Genomic DNA, 23,215 nt, shown 5'->3' on the forward strand with positions numbered 1-23,215 from the left:
ACTTGGCAGTGTTAGGTTAATGGTTGGACTTGATGGTGTTAAAGGTCTCTTCCAACCTAAATGATTCTGTGATTCTATAGCATAGATTGTCACTGTCCAAACAGCTCCTTGTTTGAGCTATTAGGCTGGTACAATGGGTTTTTTAAAATTTTGTCTTGGTTTAGAGAAGGGAACCCCTGATTAGATTTTTAATTTGACATTTGTGGTCAGTTGTGGGTCAGCTTTAGTCTTCTGCTCCCCTTTGGTCCACTTCTCACTTACTCTGACACATGCGGTTAAAGCTCTGAGTATGGTGAGTATATCTGGGCTAGCAAGGCAGAGTTGTGGATCCTTTGGCTGATGATAAGCAGGGACAGTACTTGAATATAAGTTGGTGTTGGCGGGTCCAGGGAAGAGAAGCAAAGCAAAAATCAGTCCTTCCAGTTTTATGAACAAATTCTCCAAAGCATACTAAGCTTTACACCTCAACCCCAGAAATGGTAATAGAAACCTCACAAATCCAAACATTTGATAAAACAACTTTCTCTTTGGAAATGCTGGCTCACTCTTTTTTCCTCAGCTTCCATCAGTGAAACTCAAACACTACTGAACTAAGTGCTGAACTCTGTACTTTTGGTGAGAATAGTCACTTCCAGTGCAGGAAATACATAGTAGTTTCTAAGCGAGGTTGTGAATACTTTCACGGTGTTGCTCGACTTACGCAAGAAACTGCATTATCTTCTCTCTTGTGAGAACACCTTATGTCAGAAATGCAGAGTGCATAGTAATGCAGCTGGAATAGTTAAGGAAAAATCAAAAAAGGTATGTAGACTAGTACTTATGCTCTCAAATTATACATGTTACGCTCATTTAGAAGCAAAACCAGCTTGACTTTTCTCTAAAACCGAGATAGTAAATTTAAGCTAATTCTTGTGTCAAAGCATAAAGGATGTAGGTATATCTAAAAAAAGATTCTCACTGTGTTATATACTGTAAGTCTTCCTTTTGTTTGAAAACAGAATGAAATGTGAAAGTTGCATTAGAAGACTAAACAAATGGCTTTGTTTCCTGCTTATAAGTTATGTTAGTATAGCTGTGTAGTATTGCAAGATGTTTCTTTCATGCCTTGTGCTTCTCATAAGGATATGGTAGTTGCTCTTGACTATCCTAAATTGCTTTTGCTCAATAGTTTTGATTTGGTTTTTGATCATTCAGTGATCTTTGATTTTGGGAACCACTCGCCACTGATATCCAGATTGGAAGCTCATTTTGGAGAAACGTACTGAAATCCCAGAGCAGTGAGGCTTTCACATGCTTGTGTGCCAGTAACTTTAAGGTCAAAGTTTTTTTCCTCATCAGGGTTAGTAAGTTTGGCTGTGTGTCTCTTCTACATACATAGTAATATCCTACAATTGATTCATTGGCCTCCTGTAAAATTTCTAAGCTGAAAGTGACAGAAGGATTGCCGAATTTCTTTGCACATAGAGTTCAAATATTGTGCAACTCTCCAGACCAGAGATAAGTGAAGTTTCTCTTCTGGCATATACCATACTACATAGTTGAATATTTAAATAAATATTTCCTGGCAAGCTCTGTTAGCGGTTATTGATGGCAGGAGCAATAACTTTATTATTCTGCCCAGGCAAATAAATTGCAATAATCAGAGAAGCTGGTAGGTGAAATGATGCTGGAGCATCAGGGCTTCCTCTAGCAACAACTAAAAGAGCAACAGTGAGAGCAGTGAAAGGGGAGTGGGAGGCTCCTCCTTTACTTTCACGTTTCATGTATTTCAGTGCTTTCTGCTGTTTTTATTTATTTAAAGGAATCCTGTATTCAGTATACAGATGTTGAAATATTCTGTGGTGTATGTATATGGTTTTGGTCTGACCTAATTAGAAGCTTCAGTTTTAATGTGGTTTAGCCAGAAACAGCTCATGTAAGAGCTATCAGAAAAACTTCCTTCTGACACGCAACTGTTGTGTTGCTTTACATGTAAAATACTCATTTGACAGTTTTGCAAAAGTGTGTAATAAAACCTTTTTTTAATTCGGGCATCTAGTTTAGCTACCCACTGCTGTGCTGTCTGGTGCTTTTTCTGGAAACTATATATGATGTAAGTACAAGCTGTCCTCTGCACCACAGTTGCTGCCAGCTGTTTTTTCTGTCAAAACTTGGATTAATTTCACTTCTGTGTCTAGCTATAGCAAAGTTATTCCTGAACTATTCCCTCTTCAGGGGCTTGGTGTGCTCATCCCATCCTTCTTGATGCTGAAGATTCACCTTGGCTTGCCTACGGTGGACAAAACAGTCTATACCTCAACAAAAGGAGTTTAATGCAAATCTTGCCAGAATTCTTACCCTCTGCATTTTGAATTTGGATTTTAAGGTTTTTTTATGTGTAGAAATGCAGTAAATTGTCAAGGATTTTCCAAAATGCACTCATACGCTCATCTTTTAAATAAATAAGTAAATAAATAGCCTGAAGGTTGGGCACTTAGCATTACTTGGTGAATTATAGATCTCAGCTGCTCATTTGTCCAATTCCTCGTTGTGTTTTCCCCTGTCCTCTCCCACTTGAATCTTGTTGCACTTGGGAAAATAAAGCCGTGCTATCTAAGGTCTTTCTCAGCCTACTGGAAGAATTTTGCTTAATTTTCATGACTCATGAGCAGAGGGACTGGTGAAGATGTAACTTTATTTTCTGAACCTTTTATGGTCTTACTGATGACAAAATATTTGGTAGCCATTTCGTATAACGCTCTAATTATATGTGTGCAGGTGTGCTGAGTGCGTGTTTGGACATGTTTTGTTGTGGAGAAATTGCAGTATCTTGCGAGTTTGATCTCCTTGTGGATTTTTGTCTACATATGCAAATGTTCAGACAGGCAGTAATTCCATACAAGTGACAATGTTTTGAGGTATCTGCCATTTACAAGAGAGAAAACACTGTGAATTATGCTTTTTTTTTTTAATTTTTTGGCAAAGGTTTTCATGTTTAGTGTTTACATTTCTGCAGACTTGATACACAGCTTCATAAAATATTTCAAACCGTCAGTTGAACAGCATGTGCTTTTAAAGATGATAAAAATACTTGCTCTAGTCATTCATTAGGGAGGTGGCTCCCTTGTGTTTTGGCTGCCCACTTCCCATTATGGAATTGTCTTCTGACTTCTGAAAAGCACTAACACTTGCATGCATTGTCTGCAGGTGGCTGGAACTAAGCAGACAGAGAGTTCTGTCTGGAAAAAGGCCTTTATTGCATGAAATCCTGTTCAGGATTCATTTAGCTACAGATTGTGGGGAAAGGTGGTGTGTTTCTCTCACATTCCTTGTTTCCCCCCATTCCTTGCTGCTGTAGAGGAAAGAAAGATCTTGCTTAAACTATTGGATGTGAACTCTGAGTTTATGTTCATGCTCAATGGCAGCAGATGCGACATGTGAAAAACTTACAAGCTGACGTGTTTGCTGTGACCTTCCCAGCCCAGGCTGAGTTGTGTTCCCCCTCCAGCTTTCTCAACTACATCAAGTTTTGGTCACATGTGTGCTTTCTAAGACAGCAGACTTCAAATAATGAAGTCAGTCCTGTTTCTTGGAAGGGGGAAATCTCTGTGCCCTGGTCATGGGTCAGGTCCTCCTGCTGTGTTGATGTTAACAGCTTCACCTGACTGCCATGAGTGAATTTTGATCGCTGAAGAAATTAGGTGGACATGTCCTGTTAGTTATTTGGACTTTGAAAAGTAAAGTGCTCTGAATTCAGAGAATATTTAATTTAAGATGAGCTGTGAGGGGTTAATGCTTTATTTTCCATATTCAGAGTATAGGTTTGATTATGTGGAGTTGCCCCCCAACCATTAAACTCTGTTGGAGAATGTAATGGCAAAACTGAGCTTCTGCCCAACAGTGAATTGGTCTTTTCTTTTGCAATCAAAATAATATTTCAACACAGTATACTCCGTTTTATATAAACATTATAGTTATTCTTTGGGAAATAAGTCTGGGAAAGAAAGCGATACTCCAGAATTAAAACATTCAGAATGCTGATATTGGATAAGTATCTGTACAGTAAACACATTTTTTTTCCGCTAACTACTTTATTTCTTTCACAGAGTTTCTCAGTTAAGGAGAATGTTTTCAGTTTAAAGATTTTTTCATCCTTAAGCAGTATGGCCTTTTGATTTACTTGCTACTGGACACCCTTGCATGTTTGCAAATTGTCCTTGAGTCATCAAAGCTTCGTTTAGGATATAAATGGTTTGTGAAACAGAAACATAGTCATCCAACAGAATAAATATGAGTAAAGAAATCACGAATAAATGCAGGATGGCCTTCAAATCTGTGGTGTTTTATAAGAATTTGAATTGAAGAATACAACATCTGGAAATTTATGTTCCATTTAGTGATCAGAGTTGTCTTATAAAAGACTTCAGTCAGTGTTAAAATTCTGCTAGAAAATTCACTACTCTAAGTGTAACTCACCTTCTGAATTCATACATCTTTACAATAATAATCGTAAAATCCTGATCTCTGAAAAGGAATGTTTTCATCTCATGTTTTCTAATTCAGTCACTTTTGGAAGACAGTCCCCAGGTCTGTGCGACTTACAGAGCTGAATGTATTGTAGAAAGTTTTACCAGTGAAAGCTTTGATGGTACAACTATTTTGGTGTTGTGTATTCAAACTGTTGCTTCTGGATTGATGCAGAGTTTTCTTTTGGGAACAGATTATATACATAACATTGGTGTCCACCTTGCTGCCATTTAGTGTGGTATGATATAGGGAAACCTTTGCAGCAAATCCTGAACTGCTAGTTTTTGTCTTTGGGAACTGGGTGGCTTTGGTGGAATGCTCTCATAGTTTTCTGCATTGCAAATTTGTTTTTCTTAGGCCTTGCTTTTTAGTTTACTACTTCTTTTGGTGTGTTTTGTTCTCAGAGACATGGAGGTTGTAAGGACCAGGAAGATGGTTATGATTCCTCTGAAGACAAAGTATCTTTGTGGTTCTCCACAGTGACTTCCATCATGACTCTTCAGCAGAGTCTTTAGAATACAGGTCTTATGTCAGGGTGATTGCAGGAATGTTTCTTCACTCCTGAAGCAGTGAATTTATTGGCAGGGTTGTAGGGCCAGCGATGCAGCTTGTCTTTTTCTTTCGTGAATTGTAACTGTGCTCCTGAAGAGCAGAACTGAAAGATTTAGTCACCATCTGAGCTGGCAGAGGGGTGCACTTTTTTGTAAGAGCTGTTAGAAATGCTCTGGGAGAGCCTTAATCTCTGCTGAGATACTACATGTGCCATTTTGCCTAAAGTCTGTGATGCAAAGACAAAAATGCCCTTGGCAGGGTGGAGTAGGGCTGGCTCACTGATTTCAAAGATCCAGCTAAAAAGGCAAATAACCAGAGCTCAAGAAGGTGTGGTGCAGCTGAGGGACAATAGGAGCATGATTTGGCAGTTTGCCCATACTCGCATAGGATGCTACTTTGTGACAGTTCATATATGGTAATTAACATGTTAATTAGCTGTTACTTGATGTGGGGGAATGTGGAGTTTGTACCCTTGTAGTTGCAAGGGTAGAAAGAGGAGAAATGAGTTAAGTCCTTTTCCTCTGGTAAAAGTTGGAGAACTAACTAGAGAAGGTAGGTAAGATGATAGGTGTTTTATGTTATTATGCTGCATACTTTCTATAGGAGAAAACAATGGTTGGAGGTTATACCATCTAAACCATTTTGCATATCTGAAAATAAGAATCTACTTAGCTTAAATGTGAAAGTTTTCTTAACTTGCCTGTTTGATCGATGTGGAGAATGGTGGTATTTAGACTATGGGATTATGCGTTTGAAAGAAGGAAAATCACAGAATATGACAGAAGTAACCTATGTAATAGAAATCTTGCATAAATTGGGTGGTGTTCTCTCTTAAGAGGTGGGAAGAAGGTTAGAATATCTGTCATGCTATTTACATGTTGCTTATTCAGGCTAAATAGCCTGTTTTCACTTGTCACTTAATGCCACAGTTAATGACCCCAGCATGCACTAAAACTGGTAATAGGGAATGTCAAACATCACGGAGGAAATATTTAAGACCAGTCAGTATGTTACAGAGGCACTGTTCTGAAGAATGATATTTATTGCCCCAATATTCAGTTGTCTCTCTTTTTCTTAGATTGGGCAATAAAAACATGCTTTTCTTTTTTTGGCTTCTAGGTGTTCACTTCCTATTGTCATTAGTTGGGAGAATCGTGACAAAATTTGGACTTTTAGTGTAGCAGAAGAACGACATAAATTCCTATCTGTGATGAGTTAAAAAGAAAAATCCATTAGAGATTAAGATTCCTAAAATTGTTACTCATTTCTTGTAGTTACATATAAATTACCTTAGGGTTGTTTGTTTTTCATTTTATTCTTGCAAGTTCCTTTTTTCTGTTTGATGCTGAAATGCAAAGTGTTTTTTTTTCTTTTTTTTTCTCTAGTTTGGTAACAAAAAGCCTTCCATGTTAAAATTTGAAAGACTTTTCCTGAAATATTGCTGCTGCTGTGTCCTAGCTCTTCCTCTTTTTCGTTGTATTTTGAAAATATGTGTGCACATGTGCGTGTAAACTTGATCTAAAGTAACTTCATTCTGACACCGAATTTCTGAGGGTTTTTAGTAAATAGTAAAGCACATCATAACTTTAGTACAATTGGTATAGGTTTGTCTCAGACCTGAGCATATGCATGTGAAGGGTGTGAAGCTGTCAACTGCTGGACTCTCGGGAGCCGCAGCTGGAGGTGCCTTTGGGCCAGCAGGAGCAGAATGCTGTGTTGCTAGTTGAATTAAACTGACATGGTGAGAGGTTGTGGTTTTTCTTATTTGTTTTAAAGGTGTGGGATGGTCCAAATATGCTTACACTGTATTATGCTGGGGCGCAGGGGAAGTCGAGGTACTTGGCAAGTCAGTAATGAGTTGATTTTTAATCCTCATACCTGAATTTGCTAAGCTTTCGGAAGCTCGTGAGTTGCTGTGGGTAATGTGACATTGTCAGAACAGGACTCCAGAAACCTTTTAGTCTTTGAACTTGATTTCTCTTCAGGTTTTGAAGGGGAATAACTTTGTATTTTAGCTTTTTTGTCATTTTCTTCTGTTTTGATCATTCTTTCAATATACTTATCAGATAAAAATGAGTAGTAAAAAGTTGATTTGGTTTTAGGGAGTTGGAACGTGTTACTGCTCTTAAGAATCTGCCACATGGCTTGCATCTGCTAAGTTGATAAGTAAATCCTGTTTATCCACCTTACTAAGGTAATAACTAAATCCTGTTCATGTTCTCAGTGTCGTGGATTATATTAGATTCATTGTTCACCTTGCTAAAGGGGACACAGAAGAGAAACACGGAGCTGCTTTAGTAAGCATTGAGATGGTGCATGTTTTGTACAAAACATCATACAAGTCCATATTGCAGCTCTTGGACAAACTGTTTTATGTACTCTGTTCCTCTAAAGCTGCTTCGTTAGCTCTTGCAAGTGAGATTGATGCCTGAGAAGAAGAGGGGAGAGGCTGACTCTCACTCAGCTTGTCCTTACCTGTTTCACGACGGTGTGTAGCTTGCCTGATCTTGGCCTACTGCGAGGAAAATAGATTGAGAAGTCTAATATTAGTCCTTAATGTATTAATGTAGCTTGAAGATGAGCTTGGTAGTTAAATCTAAGTATTTGTTAACCTTTTAGCTTTTTGAGGAGAGTGTTGTTGAACAAGACCAGAGCAGTTTTAGCCCATGTTAAATAAAGCCACTAGAAATCTGTTATTCCTGGAGCATATCTGTTACTGAGATTTGTAGTTAGGGATGAGGAATGGCGATGTAATTCCGGTCCTTCTTAAAGAATCATTATAGTACAGCAAAAGCGAAGCTTGATGTAGAAATCTGTATTTTTGCATTAGAAAAACATTAACACTGATACAGAATGCAGTTAAAAGCAGGTAATTCTCCTGCCATGCAAAAGAGATCTAGGATAGCCTTAGGAAGCAATATTTTCTGTCTTTGTGCAAGAGTTTTAGTTTAGGTGGCTAACACTGAAGTTAGTATTGATCTTAAAGGGAGCGATTGGAGTCTGGTGCTGGGAGGGCTGGCCACTGCCTGGCAACTAATGGTGTCCTGTTGGCTCAACTCAGATAAGGAACAAAAATATTTTCCTCCAAATCCAAATGGAAAAATATGGAGGTATTTGTGTGGGGCACTGGCAGCACATCTGGTGCAGGAAGAGCTGACAGGAGCACTTGTTACCAAAGTGTTTCAGAGCAAAGTGGGGGAGCTGGTGGCTGTTCTGGTTTCTTCTGGTGTGTTTTTTAAGTAGTTACCTTCAAACATGAAATAAATAGTGTACTGTTATGAACATTAACAAAGAGAGAAAATTAAAAGCCCTGGTGTCCTTATGTCCCTCCCTTCTCTCTTTGGAAATGTCTATGTCTTTCTCTTCAGTCTTTTGGTCAAAACATGTAGCAGATGCTTGGTTTCTTTTAGCGTTTTAAGAAAGTGAGTCTTTGAAATGAGTCTGCCTTATGGGTTTGCCAGGATTACATTTTATTCAGGAAAGAGTGTTAGTGTTTGGTTCCTCCCTTTAAATGCTAGCAGCAGCTTTCAACAAGCAACAACCCTCTTCCTGCTTCCTGTATCTATTTGGTGTTACTGTGTAGAATGTGGAGATTAAAGGGAATAAAATAATTACTTTCTGGCCCCCTAAATTCTCACTGTGTTTTTTCAGGAGGCTACAGCATTATTTGGATAATCGGTGTAACTGGCTGTGCTGTTTGATACATACTGTACTCATGCACTGTCTTATTCTAATTTATGGAGCTGGAATCCATGTATGTTTACAGTTACATAGCACATACTGGTCTTGCAAGCTCTAATGCTGATGTGGAACAATACTGGGATGTATCTGTCAGTGCTAGCCGAATAATTTTGCTGTAGTAAAGGTCTTCTGACACAGGATGGAAGAAAGCCAAGTTACATTTATGAGATTTCTAACTTAAGCAACAATGCTCAGCACTTAAATCGTAACACAGTAGTAAGAGAGCATAGTACTTATGGCGATATCAGCATCTGGTTTGCTTTTATAGAGTTTTGTAAATGCTTGTAATTATGTGAATGAATGTGTATGTACTGTAGGATATGCGGAATTTATCAGGGTAAAGGCTGGAGCAGTTTCATGCTGTTTGCCCCACAGTGGAAGGTTTGACTGCAGACCGTCTCGGCTGTCTCCCCCTGGCCATGGTTTGTCAGGTGGCAAGAAAATCCAACACAGGGCTGTGCTATCTTTTTGAGTCTAGCCATCACCCTCATAATTTTTCCTGTGCTGTAGCAAAACGAGTTCAGTGTTCTTGATCTGCTCCTTTGAGAAAGTTTTCCTTGGTTCTGTTTCTTTTAGTTCTGTTTCTTTTAGTTTAGCAAGAGGCAGACCAGAGACTCTTCCATTCCTGTGCATAGCTGTGCACTAGCGGTTCTGCCCAGCAAGGTGCTAGTTTTACGTTAGACCAGTGCTATTTCAGCATAGGGAATGAAAACAGAATGTGACCTTAAATGTAAATTTAGCTAAAATAAAGCAAGACTGATGGATGATATATAAACATTGGAGGATGAATCTTGTAGTTAACATCTGCTGACTAAGCAGGATTAAAAATCTCTTTATTTTGGCAACAGTTAGGACTCTGATCATTGCAGCAGTCTGTTGAACCAAATGACTGGACTGTTCTTCCCTCAGTCAGGAGGTTTGTTTCTTCCCGGTTACATCGTGCAACATGTGGTTGGTTTTTTATTTTGCTCTAGTGACTTCTCACCTTTGTTGAAAGTGCCAAGTTCTTAAAGTCTGGCAGAAAATCTTTTCCTATTTCGTTGTCTTTTCTTCTAGGTGTTGGTTCAATAGCCAGGTATTTGCAGTTTTTCTTGACCCATCAGGTCATTCTTCTGTCCCCCAAACCCCCAACCTCCCCCCACCCCCTGAAGCTTTCAAAAATTTTCTGGAACAGTTCTTAAACATTTCAGAGATGACTTGTGGAAAGACATTGCAAAAATTTAATGTGTCTTCATGGCTTTACTACAGGAACTCTGAAAATCTAGCTTTGGTGTGTTAAAAGGTTACTGCTTCCAACCACCTAGTCAGCCCTTTGGTCAGTAATTTTCAATCCCTTAGCAAACTAAGTAAAGAGAAATGCATGAATGTGGCTTTCTGACCCTGTGACAAGCTCAGTGTTTTGATTCAGCCCCTTCTTAATTTGACTGAAGATGTTGGACTTTGCAGTGAAAGAGTCGGGGCGCGGGCACAGGTTCTGTCTACTGTCACCAAAGAGGGGGCTTTTGGTGGCAAGGTGGGATATGCAGCTGTGCAGGAGGTGGTTTTGTACCGCTAGAGAAAGGCTTATCAAAGCCCATAGCCCACTTCAGTATTTTAGTGCCTTTTCAGTCTGTGAAGGGGAAAGGGGGTGGTGCGTGCATGCAGTGCTGCATGCCTTCTTTTAACATGTACCTTGCTCAACATTATTTGAATACTTCACTTCTACAAATGGGAGAAAACATAATAAATAATTCCTTCCTCTTGCATGGGGCTAGCTTTCACATGACAGGGCTTTGGTAGGGGATTATCGGATTCAAAAAAATTAAAGAAGTTTGGAAGAGTGTGTGTTGTTGGACCCATTCTCCCATAAATAAACTCTTTTCAGCCTTGTGTTGTGACCTGGCTCACAAATAAGCATAACATTAGATGTTTAAGAAACTTGTTATTTTCCATCTTTAAGCCTTTCACAGCTGGCAGAACTTGTTTCTTTTGCTGGCACTTTATGAACAGCCTTTTAGCCCACAAGACATTTGAGTTAAAATACCCATGTTTGCTTTTGCGTGGGAATTTTGTTACTTTTTCCTTTGACCTTCTTGTCCTTCTTCCTTCAACCCTGTGCAGCATCCTTCTGTTTCATGGGTTGAAGGTTACATGTACAGGCTTTGGAAATAGTTGCAAAAGGGAGGCGAGTACCTGGCAGCATGGCGTCACAGGGAACGGCACTGTTACACAATAGGTGAGGAAAGGACTAATGAGAAATGGGTGAAAAGAAAGGAATGTGGAATGGTGAGGAACAGAAAGCAATTTTTCATTTTAGGTTGTGCCTTGCTGTTATAGAGTATTTGTGACTTATCTTTTAAGTGGTTGAACTGAACTTTCAGTGCAGCATTGTATGTTGAAGTTGTACTTGACTATGACACATGATAAAACATACGATGCGTTGGATGCAGGACCTATCATAAAGTGTTTTGTTTTTTGGTTTTTTTTTAAAACGAACAAACAAAACAAGAACAACAAAAAAAGCCCAAGTTTGTAGTCTTTTAGCTCAAGTTAATATTAAAGAACAAAATGCTTAGCTGGTCCGTTAAAAGTGTTGTTCTTAGCCCTTCAGAACTGCACGTGATACGAAAAAGATTATAGATTAACTAGATATTTCAGATTGCCCTTAACCTTGGGTGACAACAAAAATGTGAGTAAAACCTTTACTGCTGGGTAGGAGTGTACTAGGACATGCATCCTTGCATCCTTTTTTTCCATTGAGCAATTCCATCCTTCCAGAACTCATGACATTCCCAACCTGCACATGTCAGCACAACAGAAACGTGTATGTATGCTGCTTATTTACAGCTTTATAAACCTTAATAAGGATTTATAATGATGATATTGTGGCTGAATATAGAGTCTGATTACTTCCTGAGAGATGTAAGAGTGCAGCCCTCTGACCCCAAATTGTCAAACACCAATAGGTAAAAATTGGGTTGAAGAAAATGTTTTAGGAATATTGCAAAATGGTTATTATACAAAATTAATTTTAATGCTGTTCATTTAACTTAACTTTTGGCATAGTTTAACTCCATGGAATTTCAAGTTCCAGTGCAACAATTCTTTTAAATTTGCTTTATGTATAAATGTTTCGCTCGCAGAGCTGTCTATGTAAAGTATATAGAAAATCCTAATATGCGTATTTGTGCTGACAAATACACTAGTGAATTTAGGTTAGTAGGGTAAGACAACTGGCACAACTTACTCTGAGTGTTGTGCCTTAAAATTCTGTAGTTACAGATCTGTTTGTATGGCCTGTGCCCTAAATTGTGGAATAGTGAAGCATAAGAATAGGTCTAATACTATACACATGATTACACTTGCTTTCTACCATATAGCCTTTTATAAAGAAATCTGTGTGACAAATTCCCAGATGAAATCAGAAGAGGGTTAGACAATATTAGATGTCTTGTAATGGCCTTAGGCAGACCTATGTTAAGAGCTGCTTATAAAAGTTGATTATTCTAGGGGTAGGGGGATCTTCCAGCCTTCCTAAAATGATTCCCTAACCTTCAATCTGTGCTTTTTTTCCTTGCAGACCTTTCAGCAGCCCAGAGAAAATTTGCCCATTCTCTGAGAGACTTTAAATTTGAATTCATTGGTGATGCAGAGACAGATGATGAAAGATACATAGGTAGGTAAGAAGTGACTATAAGTGGCTATATTTTGCCATGCCATCCTGCAACATGATTAAACTTTCTTTCTGGTTTTGTGTTACAGATGCATCACTTCATGAGTTTTCAAACTTTTTAAAAAATCTGGAAGAACAAAGAGAAATTTTGGTGAGTTGCAATAAAAATTTTAAAAAGCTGTACATATAGCAAAGAGTAAGATGAAAGTCAGTTAAAGTTGCTTACTGCTTTGTTAACCACCAAGATGTTGATATCAATAAGTTAACAGTGAAAACTCTCATTGTGCAGCCTCTGATTCTGTAGTCTAGAGTTACAGACAGCAGCTAGTTCTCATTAAAGAAGAAAGCTATTAGGGTAAGGACAGATAACTATGAGTTGGTTTAAAATGGTGGTGCCCTGATAAGTTATGGCTGGGGTGAATGGGAAAACCATCTTAAGGTTGTTTACCATTTACAGTAAAAAGCAAGATGAAAGACTTAATACTGCAGCAGGACACTCAAGGTTGGGAAGTTGGACAAATTTGGATCCAGGATCTCTGTGGCTCCAGCCTCAACACTTATGTGGATTTGGGATGCAGTGTGTTGGCTGGATGCAGTAGCAGACTTGCAAACCTTTTCTTTGTGGGTGAGCTTTCTGGTGGAGGGTTGTATCTGCAAACGTAGTTGCTCTTTTGTGTAGAAGGGAGTGTTCTTCATTCACATGCCTGTGATTGCTGAGGGTTTTAGTGTAATATGGGTCATGTTGGCTGCACATAGACTGTGGGCTGAGAACTCTGCAATACACCTTGCTATCTTGACTTCCTAATTTGTCCAGAAGATGGGGGGGTTTCTTTCTGGATGGTACCATGGTTCTCCTCTGTAGTTGCATGCCCAGCTTTCGTTTCAGAGCAGGCATTCATAGAGCAGATGATGTGTACCCAATTTTCTTTTGAGTGTGATCAGATCCTGCATCTAGGAAGTGGTCTTAGATCAGCTTAGATAGCAGTTAGGTTCCTCAGTATTTGCCATGTGATTATATCTTTATCTTCCTGGAAGTCAGTGACCACTTGGCATTGCTGAAAGGAAACTGCGACTAATCTGTGTTCTGTGCACACCTCTGCCAGAAGCTGTGTCTGCAGTGTAGGAGTGTGTAGATAAGTGAGAAAAGAATTTGTGAACAGTTTTTTTTAACATTTCTCTCTGGTAGTCCTGAGCCTGGTAATAGCCATGGTTCCTTGAGTGTGCTGTATTGTGTCCTGGTATGTTGTTCTGATCTGGAACCACATTTGGGTCAGAATTAGGGTCTATGTGGTTCCTTGCACATCTGTCTTTGCATAGTAGAGACAGTTTTTCAGTATCTCGAGTTTTTTTGCCAAGTTGTAGGGATTTTCTCAAGTATGTTTGAATGCTGCTTTTGTTTTTTGTAATTCTGAAGCATAGTCTTTACTCTGCTTTTTCCTGCCATCCGTAGCTGTATTTTTTTTTTAATGAAGTTGCATAGATCTAATTAGTGAAAGTCTTTGGGAAGTTTTACAATGAAAAATACTTTATAGCCTGTCGCATTGTTTTCCACACTATTTTGTTACCAGGTTTTTGAGAGATGTCAGCTTCAGGCCTTCAGAATTATGTGGCATGTTTCAGTGGCTGTATCAATAGATCTTCAGCAGTGATAGATTACCAACACAGTAGGCTGTGCAGAATCCAGTGTTGCCTGTCTGTATAGTAAAACACTTCTGTTTTTCAGACTGAATGCTGTGAAACTATTACTTTTTTTTTGGTATGATGCCTATGCTTATGCAGAAGGCATTAGCACACTAAAAGCTAATTAATGTCAGTGTCTTGATAAGAAAAGGATGAAATGCAGTATTTGTTAGAACAGTGACAGTTTGATGAAAAGCTGGGGAGTATAAAATATTACAGGGCAAGTATTTAATTCCAAATAGAAACAGAATATATTCTCTGAGTTACCAGATGCATGGCCTTTTCATTGCATCTGCAGTCTAGCAAATGTTATGTATCATTTCTAGAGCGAGTTAATAAAACAGAGGCCATAAGTCTCTGAGAAAATGATTATGTGGTGGCTGGTAAAGATCATTTTCAGTGGCTGTTGCTCTTGACTTTTTTTTTTTCTTTTTTTTGACTTCTCAGTGGATATTTTAACAGTGGCATGAGCTCTAGAGATACTCCCGTGGAGAATATTAGGGCATGTTACACTCACAGATGTTTGGAATCAGGTCAGGGATCCAAAGACTTTCCATTAAGACGCAAAGTATATAGCAGGATTTTTTTCAAAAGCGTTCAGTCATCTTAGTTAAGAATGCTCTTTATTGAGCATTTTCCCCCTTACTTTTTTGAAGATGACCAGAAGGTTTCTGACGGCTTGCTTCAGTTTCAGTGCAGAATTGCAGATAAATTTCAGTCACATAAAGTAAAATTAAAGGAATCAATGAATAATTACAGAACTAAGGGCATTTCAGATATTGCTGCACATTTACATTTTTAGGTATTTGAGAAAAGGTGGGTTTTTTTCACAACTGTATTGTAAATGAAACAAATTTGTGCTTAAAATACATTGTAAACTGAATTTAAATACTTATCAACTACACTTCTCATGGTTTTCTGAAAGTATTGTTTGTGGTGAATGCAGACGCCATAAAATTTTCTATTAGTGTTTACCATAAATTTACATGTTGGTTATCATTTGTCTGGTGAATATTTATTTTGTGAATATTTAATAATTTCATTTAGATGTTGGAGTCTTGCACTTCATGGTTTTACCATTTGTCCCATCTCCTTCAAAAGCTGCTGGAATTATATCCCAGCTGTCAAAGGATTCAGTTGCTTGTGAGAAGGGAAGCTGACGTTAATCCAAACATTTCACTGAAATTATTACAGAGGGGCCAATACAAAAACAAATTACATTTTTTCCATAGCACTGTAGCTTGGTGACGTTTCCCAGGGCAGATAGGAAATAGGTCACTTTGTCCCTGAGAATATTCTGGAAATTATTTTTACATGTTAAGGTTGAATGGAGCCATGGGACTTACATTGTGCTCCTTTGACATTAGGAAAGTGTCATGGAAGTGCAGGGATGAAAAGGAACTTCACAAGGCTGGTAGGAAAAGGCTGGGGACGAACAAGCACCAACATGGCAATACTAAGATGCTCTGTCCCACTACCTGGCCATTTTCCTGCTTGCCAGGGAGAGCACCAAACCTCCCTCCCAGCCCCAGTTCTCCTGACAGCAGAAGCAGGTTTGATTCTTGTGATGGACTCAGAACAACAGGCTTCGCTGGCTGCCCTCATTTAAGCTGCGGTGATGAGCAGCGCAGGGCTACCTGGTAGGTACTGATCGCCTGTGGCTGTTATCCCTTTCCTCCTCCTTCACCTTTTTACCACCTTCATACCTGCCTTCCTCCTTCCCATTCTTCTCCCAGATGACCAGCCTGCCCCCAATTAGTTTTTCCTGTTGATTCCAGTCTTGCTAAGTCATAATCAAATCTGGTAGCACTTGTACTCTTCCCTCAGTAATCTCAGCAGTACTTGCCACTACTGGTGTGCCACCCTGATGTGCTGGCTGTGCATGCTTCACCTCCCCGGAGGTCCTCTGTCCTGCCCTTTAGCTGCTTCTAGAGTTCACCTGTTTCTCACATAACTTGCTCTTAACCATGCTGGAAGTGCAGTCAGCCCTCATGGCACTGTCTGTAAATTTCGCCAGCGTCTCTCATGGTTATGGGGCATGTCCAGCCATCCCTCAGATCCTGTCTAGTACCATTTCATGTCCCATTTGGTTAGCTTACTCCCATGCCAGGCAGGATTGAGTGAGTTGGCTGTATTTGCCTACAGCCCTGCCAGAGGTGTGACTTCCAGCGTTCGTGGATAAGGGAAGAGCAACAGATGTCGTCTACCTGGACTTGTGCAAAGTGTTTGACACCGTCCCACATGACATCCTTGTCTCTAAATTGGATAGTTGTGGATTTGACGGATGGACCACTCGGTGAATGAGGAATGGAATCATTCAGGAAACTTGGCTGTGGTTTCCTATATGATGCTTGAAATGTCCTCTTAGCTGAACAGGTATTTTTCAGTTTTGCAACCAGGATATTGTTTTCTCATTCTTCCCGTGGTTTATTTGTTAAGACCAGGTCGCCACCTTTGCTTTTGAGAACGTCATGTGGGTCAGCATCGAAGACTTCATTGAGATCAGCTACTGTGCTGATCTCAAAAAGGAAACTAGATACTGTTCTTAACAAACTCAAAGTAGCTTTTAACTTTCTATAGTGTCTTCCAGGACTTTTGAGTATCTGAGTTGCTACATCTGGTCTGTAACTTTCTCAGTTCCTGCTTTCTCCTGCTCTTCTCACTTTTAAGTTGCTGCTGTGTTTGCTCTTCTACCATCCTTAGGGACCTTGCTGCCTCTCCCGTTAGTTCCTAAAGTACTCTGAAGCAAAGCCCCTTCTGACTTGAGTGCGATTAATTCTTCAGTTGTGTAATGTAGGAATACATCTAATTGTTCTTAAGAAATTCTTAGTTTCCTTAACATCCAGTTTTTTCCCACTTTGTTAGATCGTTTGCTATAATCAACTGAGTTTTTTTTCCTTTGTGAAGATTATTTAAAACTGCTGTTGTCTTACAGTCAATTGTTGGTTTGTTTTAACTCTCTTTCCAGTTAAATAATGGTTTATAGCTTCCTTCCTCTCTGTTTTCTGAAGCACATGTGAAGAACCCCTTTTCTTTAGGGTTTTCTTGCCGCTTGCCAAATAAAATGTGTTTTGCCTTAGTCTTTCTAAATTTGTCCCTAAGTGCTTGTGTATTTCCTTTTTACTCCATCATGTTTCTCTTTGTATAGGATTTCTGATACAATTATATTCACCTTACTGTTTTCTGTCATTTCCCAAGGCCATATAAACTTGCTGTTTCATATGGTCTCTTCCATTTCCTGCTACAGTTTTGGCACACCTCTATTCCTTCAGATATCTTCAGAGGGAAGATGCTACATAGTTATTTTTCGAACTTTTTTCCCCCGTTTTTTCTTTTTGCAAAAAAGAAAGACTGTTTTTCTTATGCCATAGGTATTTTTCCAGTCCTCAAAAATCCTTTTGCATGCTTTGTTAGTTTTACCAGGTTGTCAGAATCAAATTCAAAATAGCATCTCTCTGAAAAGCAGAATTACTCCTAGCATATATCAGGAACATGAGAAACTGTTTCTCTATGGATTTTTAAAGAAATTTCTCAGTGAAGTCACTATTTTATTCTTTCTTCTTCTTCCTCTTAAAAAAAAAAAAAAAAAGGGCGGGGGGGAGAGGTTTCCCAGTTGTGGCTTCCCAAGTTAACAGAATTGTTAAGGTTCAAAGGCATAGGCTCAAAAGGTTAAAGGTAGAATTTAAATAATCTGTGCAAATATGTACATATACTTACCTCTTACAATGAAGTGTTTAAGTGCATAAGTATTTATTTCACACATTAAGTACTCACTTAACACATAGTGTTCATGAATAGCTTACTGTTACCTTTTGTTCAGTGACTCTTTGTATTTAGTTCACACTAGTTTACTCTGCTGTGAAGATGGTATTAATTTTTCTGAGCTTTTCTTTGGTCCTCTGCACATGGGTATTTAAGGGTTCATAAATCTTAATCTATCTTCACAGTAGTCTGAAGAAATCTGTGTGAAGGAGCAATCAATTTACTCACTGATTAAGGGTAAAAAAAAAATCCAATAGTTTTGGATGTAAGATGCATTTAAGATCTGTTCAATTAGAGTTCAAGGCATTATATAGTACTCTGTATGTTCAGATCCTTTCAAGTCCATTGACAGTGCAGACTACTAAATATATCTGCCAAGACAGTGGAAAAGGCATAATTGGTGACCACTTCTGAAAAGTTAGGTTGCCAAACGCATATTGAACATCTCAGATGCAGAGATAGAGGCACAGATAAAACGGAATTTCTCAGGAACAGCATTTGACTACCTTAACGCACGACCTAGATCCTTTTTTTACCTTGTGCAAATTGTCCAATTTAATAAAATATTTTCCAGTTTTAGAAACAAGCAGAACAATTGCTACCATATCTCATTGCCCAGTCTTCACTTTTCCTTTGTGTGGCATGAGGCCAGATGGCAATCATATAATCATCAGAATATGGAACACAAATGTGGAACTACGACTACTTCAGGCTCATCTTTCTAAGTTTTGGTGATTCCTGACATTGAATGTTTGATTTATTTGCTTGTTTATTTCAGAATGTTATATACAGTATTCTGAAATTGTTTTGCAAGTTACATGTGAACTTCTGCACATTAATCTATAAAATAAAGATGACTGTTGTCTATACAATAGAAAAAAAGTACAGAGTCAGTTCCTGGTGTGTTCCTCGCACCTCTGAGTGAATATGGCTGAAAAGTTCTGTTACCACTAGCTTCCTCTTCCAGATAACTTTGTGGTCTCACATGCATCAACATAACTCAGTGGAGAATTTTCATTCTGTTATTTCATCAATGGGAAATGTTTGGAATTCGCATTGTAAAACTGTCACCAGTTTGGATTTTGCTGGTTGTTAATAACACCACTGTTTCTTGTGGAGGACAGCGCTGACAATAAGTGAGCAGTTCATTCTTGACCAAACACTGAAGCTGTTGTTCGCTGTTGAATTCCTTGCCGTTCAGTGGCATCTTTTTGCTCAGCGATGAGCTTTGCCATGCACGAAGAAAATGGGCATCATGCTATTTCTTTTCCTGAGCAGCCTTTTTCCTTTGTCAAGATCTTTATACGACCGCTGATTTCCAAGTGTGGACTGGAAGTGATTCTCTGGTTGTACAAGAACCAGACCAATGTTCTATTGGGTCACGCTGGTCAGCTCTTGCATATTGGGTTTGCTAAGGGGTGGTCTTTCTTTGGAGGAGTTATCCACAGCTTTCCTTCACTTTAGGTGGGGGAAAGCTGATTTGTTGCTGTTTGTGAAACTCTGTCTCTCTTTATTCCTTTTCCTGTTTGTTATGTTTATGGCTTTGTAGTATTTTCTCTTTATAGTGGAATGTATTTCATAAGAATAAATTTATTCAAAAGCCAGGACTATTAAATAACTTCTAGTAAGGAATCCCAGTGTGTGGCTGATGGCCTTTCATTATTTAAGATTGTAAAGCTACAGGGAAAGCTCTAGAGCAGTGAGAAAATCCAGACACTTTTACAAGAAAACTTGCATTTGAAAACAAACAAATGAGTTTTGGGTGTGGGTTGCACTGACTGCAATCATCAGTGCTCCAATTAAATACAAAACCAGTGCTGAGAAGTGGTTAGAGAGATATGCCGCTCTGTCTGCAGGGCATACTGGCAGGAGAGTTGGCTGCGCAGCTAACTGGGAGCACATTCATGTAACTGTAAGAGCAAATTATGTTCTCATGGGAAAAGAAAGAGTAGAGATTAAGGCTCCGTAAGTAACATCTGATGTCCTCAGTAGTGGAATTGTATCTGCAAAGTTACATAATACAGGGTTTCAGACATAGATCTTAGTGCTTTGAGAGATTTCAGTAACAAATCACTATGCGAAGCAGGAAAGCTTTTTGGAGGAAAAAGTAATTTTTATATATTTCCCTCTCCCCTAACATTGGAGGTATCAGAATCAGCTTTTTTATTAGGCTGAATGTTGCAATTTCTTAGGAAAAAACACAGGAGAGCAATATCCTCTCTAAGCAGAAGTGCAGCTGTAGGTAGTAAATTTCTTCATTAGAAGGTAAATTTCTTTATTTAGCAGCGGTGTTAGCTACTTTGTTATTGAATCACTGCTAGGTATGTCTTCCTTTCCACATTCTCTGTTGCACTCAGTAGGGCAAAACTTCCTTCCCAGATCTAGTTTCATTAACACTTGCACAGTTTCATGAGCTCTGCCCTGACTGGTGGCCTCCCTCATTGCTTTGTTGAGGGGAGAAACAATCCTGCCCCTGTCTACAAACAAATCTTTCCAGTTGGTGCACTGGGAAATGTAAACCTCTCTTTTCCATTTGGCATCTAATCTGCATTCCAGTTCCTGGGATGAGAATTGGGAACTCAGCACTCGGGTGTCACAGTGCAGTCTGTAGCAAGGTGTATGTTTATGACTTCTTTTTTTTCTTTCTCAGTAAAGCTGCCTTGTATGGGAGAATGCCTAGACTCAGAATGGAGCAGAGTCAGCATACATATTTACCTCACTACCGGAGTTGTTGATGAGCAGTGCGTGATTTCCAGTTTTTCCAGTAAAGACTGAGGTCTAAGGACACTTTTAGGATGAAAGCTGGGAGGCCACTGCTGCATTTGTCTAATAAGCAAAACATTTTGATTAACTTGGGTTGGTCCAGCCTTTTTAGCCACAGGGGCTAGACTGAGCTTCTGGGACAGCTCTTGTGGGCTGATACTCCTTTACAGCCCACGCAAGCAGCCTTCCTCTTCTGCAAGACAAGCCTGGTTGTGCCTGCAAAGGGAGCAGGAACATAGAGAGACGGCTCCTGCCTACTGCAGGAGGGTGAGAAAGCATGAGGAGCATTGAATGCTGGTGGATGGTGCTGTCTGTCAGGTTACAGTGCATGGGAGGAAGTGTTTGGGGAAGCATTTTCTCCCTAAACAGCTATACTCCCACCTTCTCTGAGAAGGGAAGAAGTGACAGGCTAACTGGAGTCATCTTGTGGACTGGCACTGACTGGTAAGTTACCTATTGGATCTTGTTGACTTGACTGATAAAGTAGCAAACAGCTGTAAATGCACTTGCTAGTGGATTTAGTCTGTGCCTTTGTGGTCTCCTCTAGGAAATGTTAGTTTGGGCCCCTTAATCTATGACGTATTACTTATTTATTTTGAAGGATATGGAGCTGGAAAAGTAAGGATTATCACCATTCTGTACAACTACTGTGCCTGAGCAGGTGGAGTTTTGTAAAGACATATGAAATTAGGAGGTATACACGAAGCCGAAAGCCTGCTTTAAGATGTTGTTGTAGATGTTGGATACAGTGATCTTCTGAGGTGATGATGGCAATGATTATTTTATTGCTGCTGTTGCCAGTTTTACATTCAAGTTAATTCTTTGACCTTTCCATAGGTGCAGCAAATAGAACAGGAATAGCGTAAGCAGTTTCAGACCATTTGCCCAAGGCACGTGTGCACATTGGGTTAAACATTTCTTAAAGCATTCCTGAGACTTTGACATTCATAAAGCTGGCTAAGATACTGTTACCTGAGACATGACCTCTTTATATTGATTCACTTATGACTTATACTTTCTGTAGTTTGCCTGCCAGATTTTAAAATTGAGTATATGTTCCTTTAAGGTAGGTTTGGATAGATCAGAGACATAAAGAAAAGAAAGGATTTTTTTTTTTGGTGCCCTTTAAATAGTACATTCCTATCATCATAATCTGCCAGGATTAGAGGAGTAGAGGGATGAAAATTAATTTAAGAGTCAAGACAGAAGTTGAAAGAGGAAAGAAGGTGTAATTTTATGTTAATATTTAACTTAAATTCCTAATTAACTTTTCTTGGAAATTTTACATTTTAACATAGCCCTAGTTCTTAAAGGAAGGTGCAAGTGATAATAACAAATATATTCAAGTGATCCTTAGCTTATTTCCTTATACTGGGAAATTTTTTTTTTGTCTGCTGATCAGTTATCCATGGTTTAAAAAAAAAGAAAAAGTGTTGTTTTGAGTTCCCAAGTTATAAATAAACTAAGTTAACAATGAATAGCAGTGTAAATAATGTTTTTGTTCTATAAATAAGTACACATCTTTTTGTAGCTTTTCATGACAAGCACTGGCTTCTAAGTACTGGAAAACAGTGCAGCAAATGCCTCCCTATTTTGTCTAGTATTGTGCATATTTTAATTACGAATTTTGTTTTTATTTCTGTCAGTCAGAACAGCAGCTCTGTAATTCACTGTTAAATTTACCATTCATGTCTTGGTTGACAGTTTCTGTTTATACACATACAAACTCACATATTTGCTCATTTCAGTGAGGATGAAATACTCCTTCTATATTTTTATATATGGGCCTGGTATGAAGCTCCATGAGAATGACCAAAGACCTATAAAAATCCCACTTCACCAAGAAATACTCAAGAGCCTCGTTGTTTAACCCAGACACAGAAGCAAAGGGGGTGACAAATCATAAATACCTGTATGGCAGGCAGAATTCTGCGGAGAAGCATCTGTTAAGGAAAAGAAGGTTTAAGTTGCCCAAAATGAGAAACATATTTTTTGGAAGGAGGGGAGGCTTGTTTTTCTTGCAATGAAAGAGTTACTGGCATATCATACCATTGGCAGCAGTGGAATCTGTTTGCTGGCAGTTGCTGAGGGAACATCCCATTTTGATTTAAAGATTATTTTCTGCTTCAAACAAATTCCTATAATGGTTCCTGTGGTTAGTGCCGCACAGGAGCGTAGCAGACCAAGTGATTTGCAGTCAGCCTTGCTGGTTTATAAACCACAGACTTTTCTGCGTGTGGGTTTGTTTTTTTCTTTTTGATTCTCTCTTTCTGGTACATCAAGGTGCTATGGTTTTCTGTCCAGCATACATTCACTGCCTGATGATCTTGCTTTTCACTTTTTTTGTGTAAAAGTTCAAACAACGAATAAGCAGCTTGTCGTTAGATATTTATTTTTAACCTTCTGAGCATTTAAGTGCTCAGTTGCTACCTTTAAATGCTTTTAAATGATTCCACTAACTGTGGTGCTCTCACCTCCTGGCAGCTAGCATCATCCTCTGAGTTGTGCTCTGAGGAGGTGTCATAGCTTTCTCCCTCACTTTGTCATTATAGAGGAAAC

At 38.9% G+C, this 23,215-nt stretch overlaps 1 protein-coding gene across 1 annotated transcript in view; it reads left to right on the forward strand.

The window, feature by feature from the left end:
• The window catches only part of ARHGAP10 (Rho GTPase activating protein 10), a 153,481-nt gene that overhangs the window by 31,170 nt on the left and 99,096 nt on the right, over positions 1–23,215 (forward strand). The window contains exons 2-3 of the mRNA XM_010576113.1: positions 12,359–12,454; positions 12,541–12,602. Coding sequence (XP_010574415.1) covers positions 12,359–12,454; positions 12,541–12,602 — 158 coding nt within the window. The remainder of the gene's footprint in view (positions 1–12,358; positions 12,455–12,540; positions 12,603–23,215) is intronic.

Source organism: Haliaeetus leucocephalus, unplaced genomic scaffold (assembly GCF_000737465.1).
Source record: "Haliaeetus leucocephalus isolate CR32 unplaced genomic scaffold, Haliaeetus_leucocephalus-4.0 Scaffold21, whole genome shotgun sequence".
NCBI classification, from domain to species: domain Eukaryota; kingdom Metazoa; phylum Chordata; class Aves; order Accipitriformes; family Accipitridae; genus Haliaeetus; species Haliaeetus leucocephalus.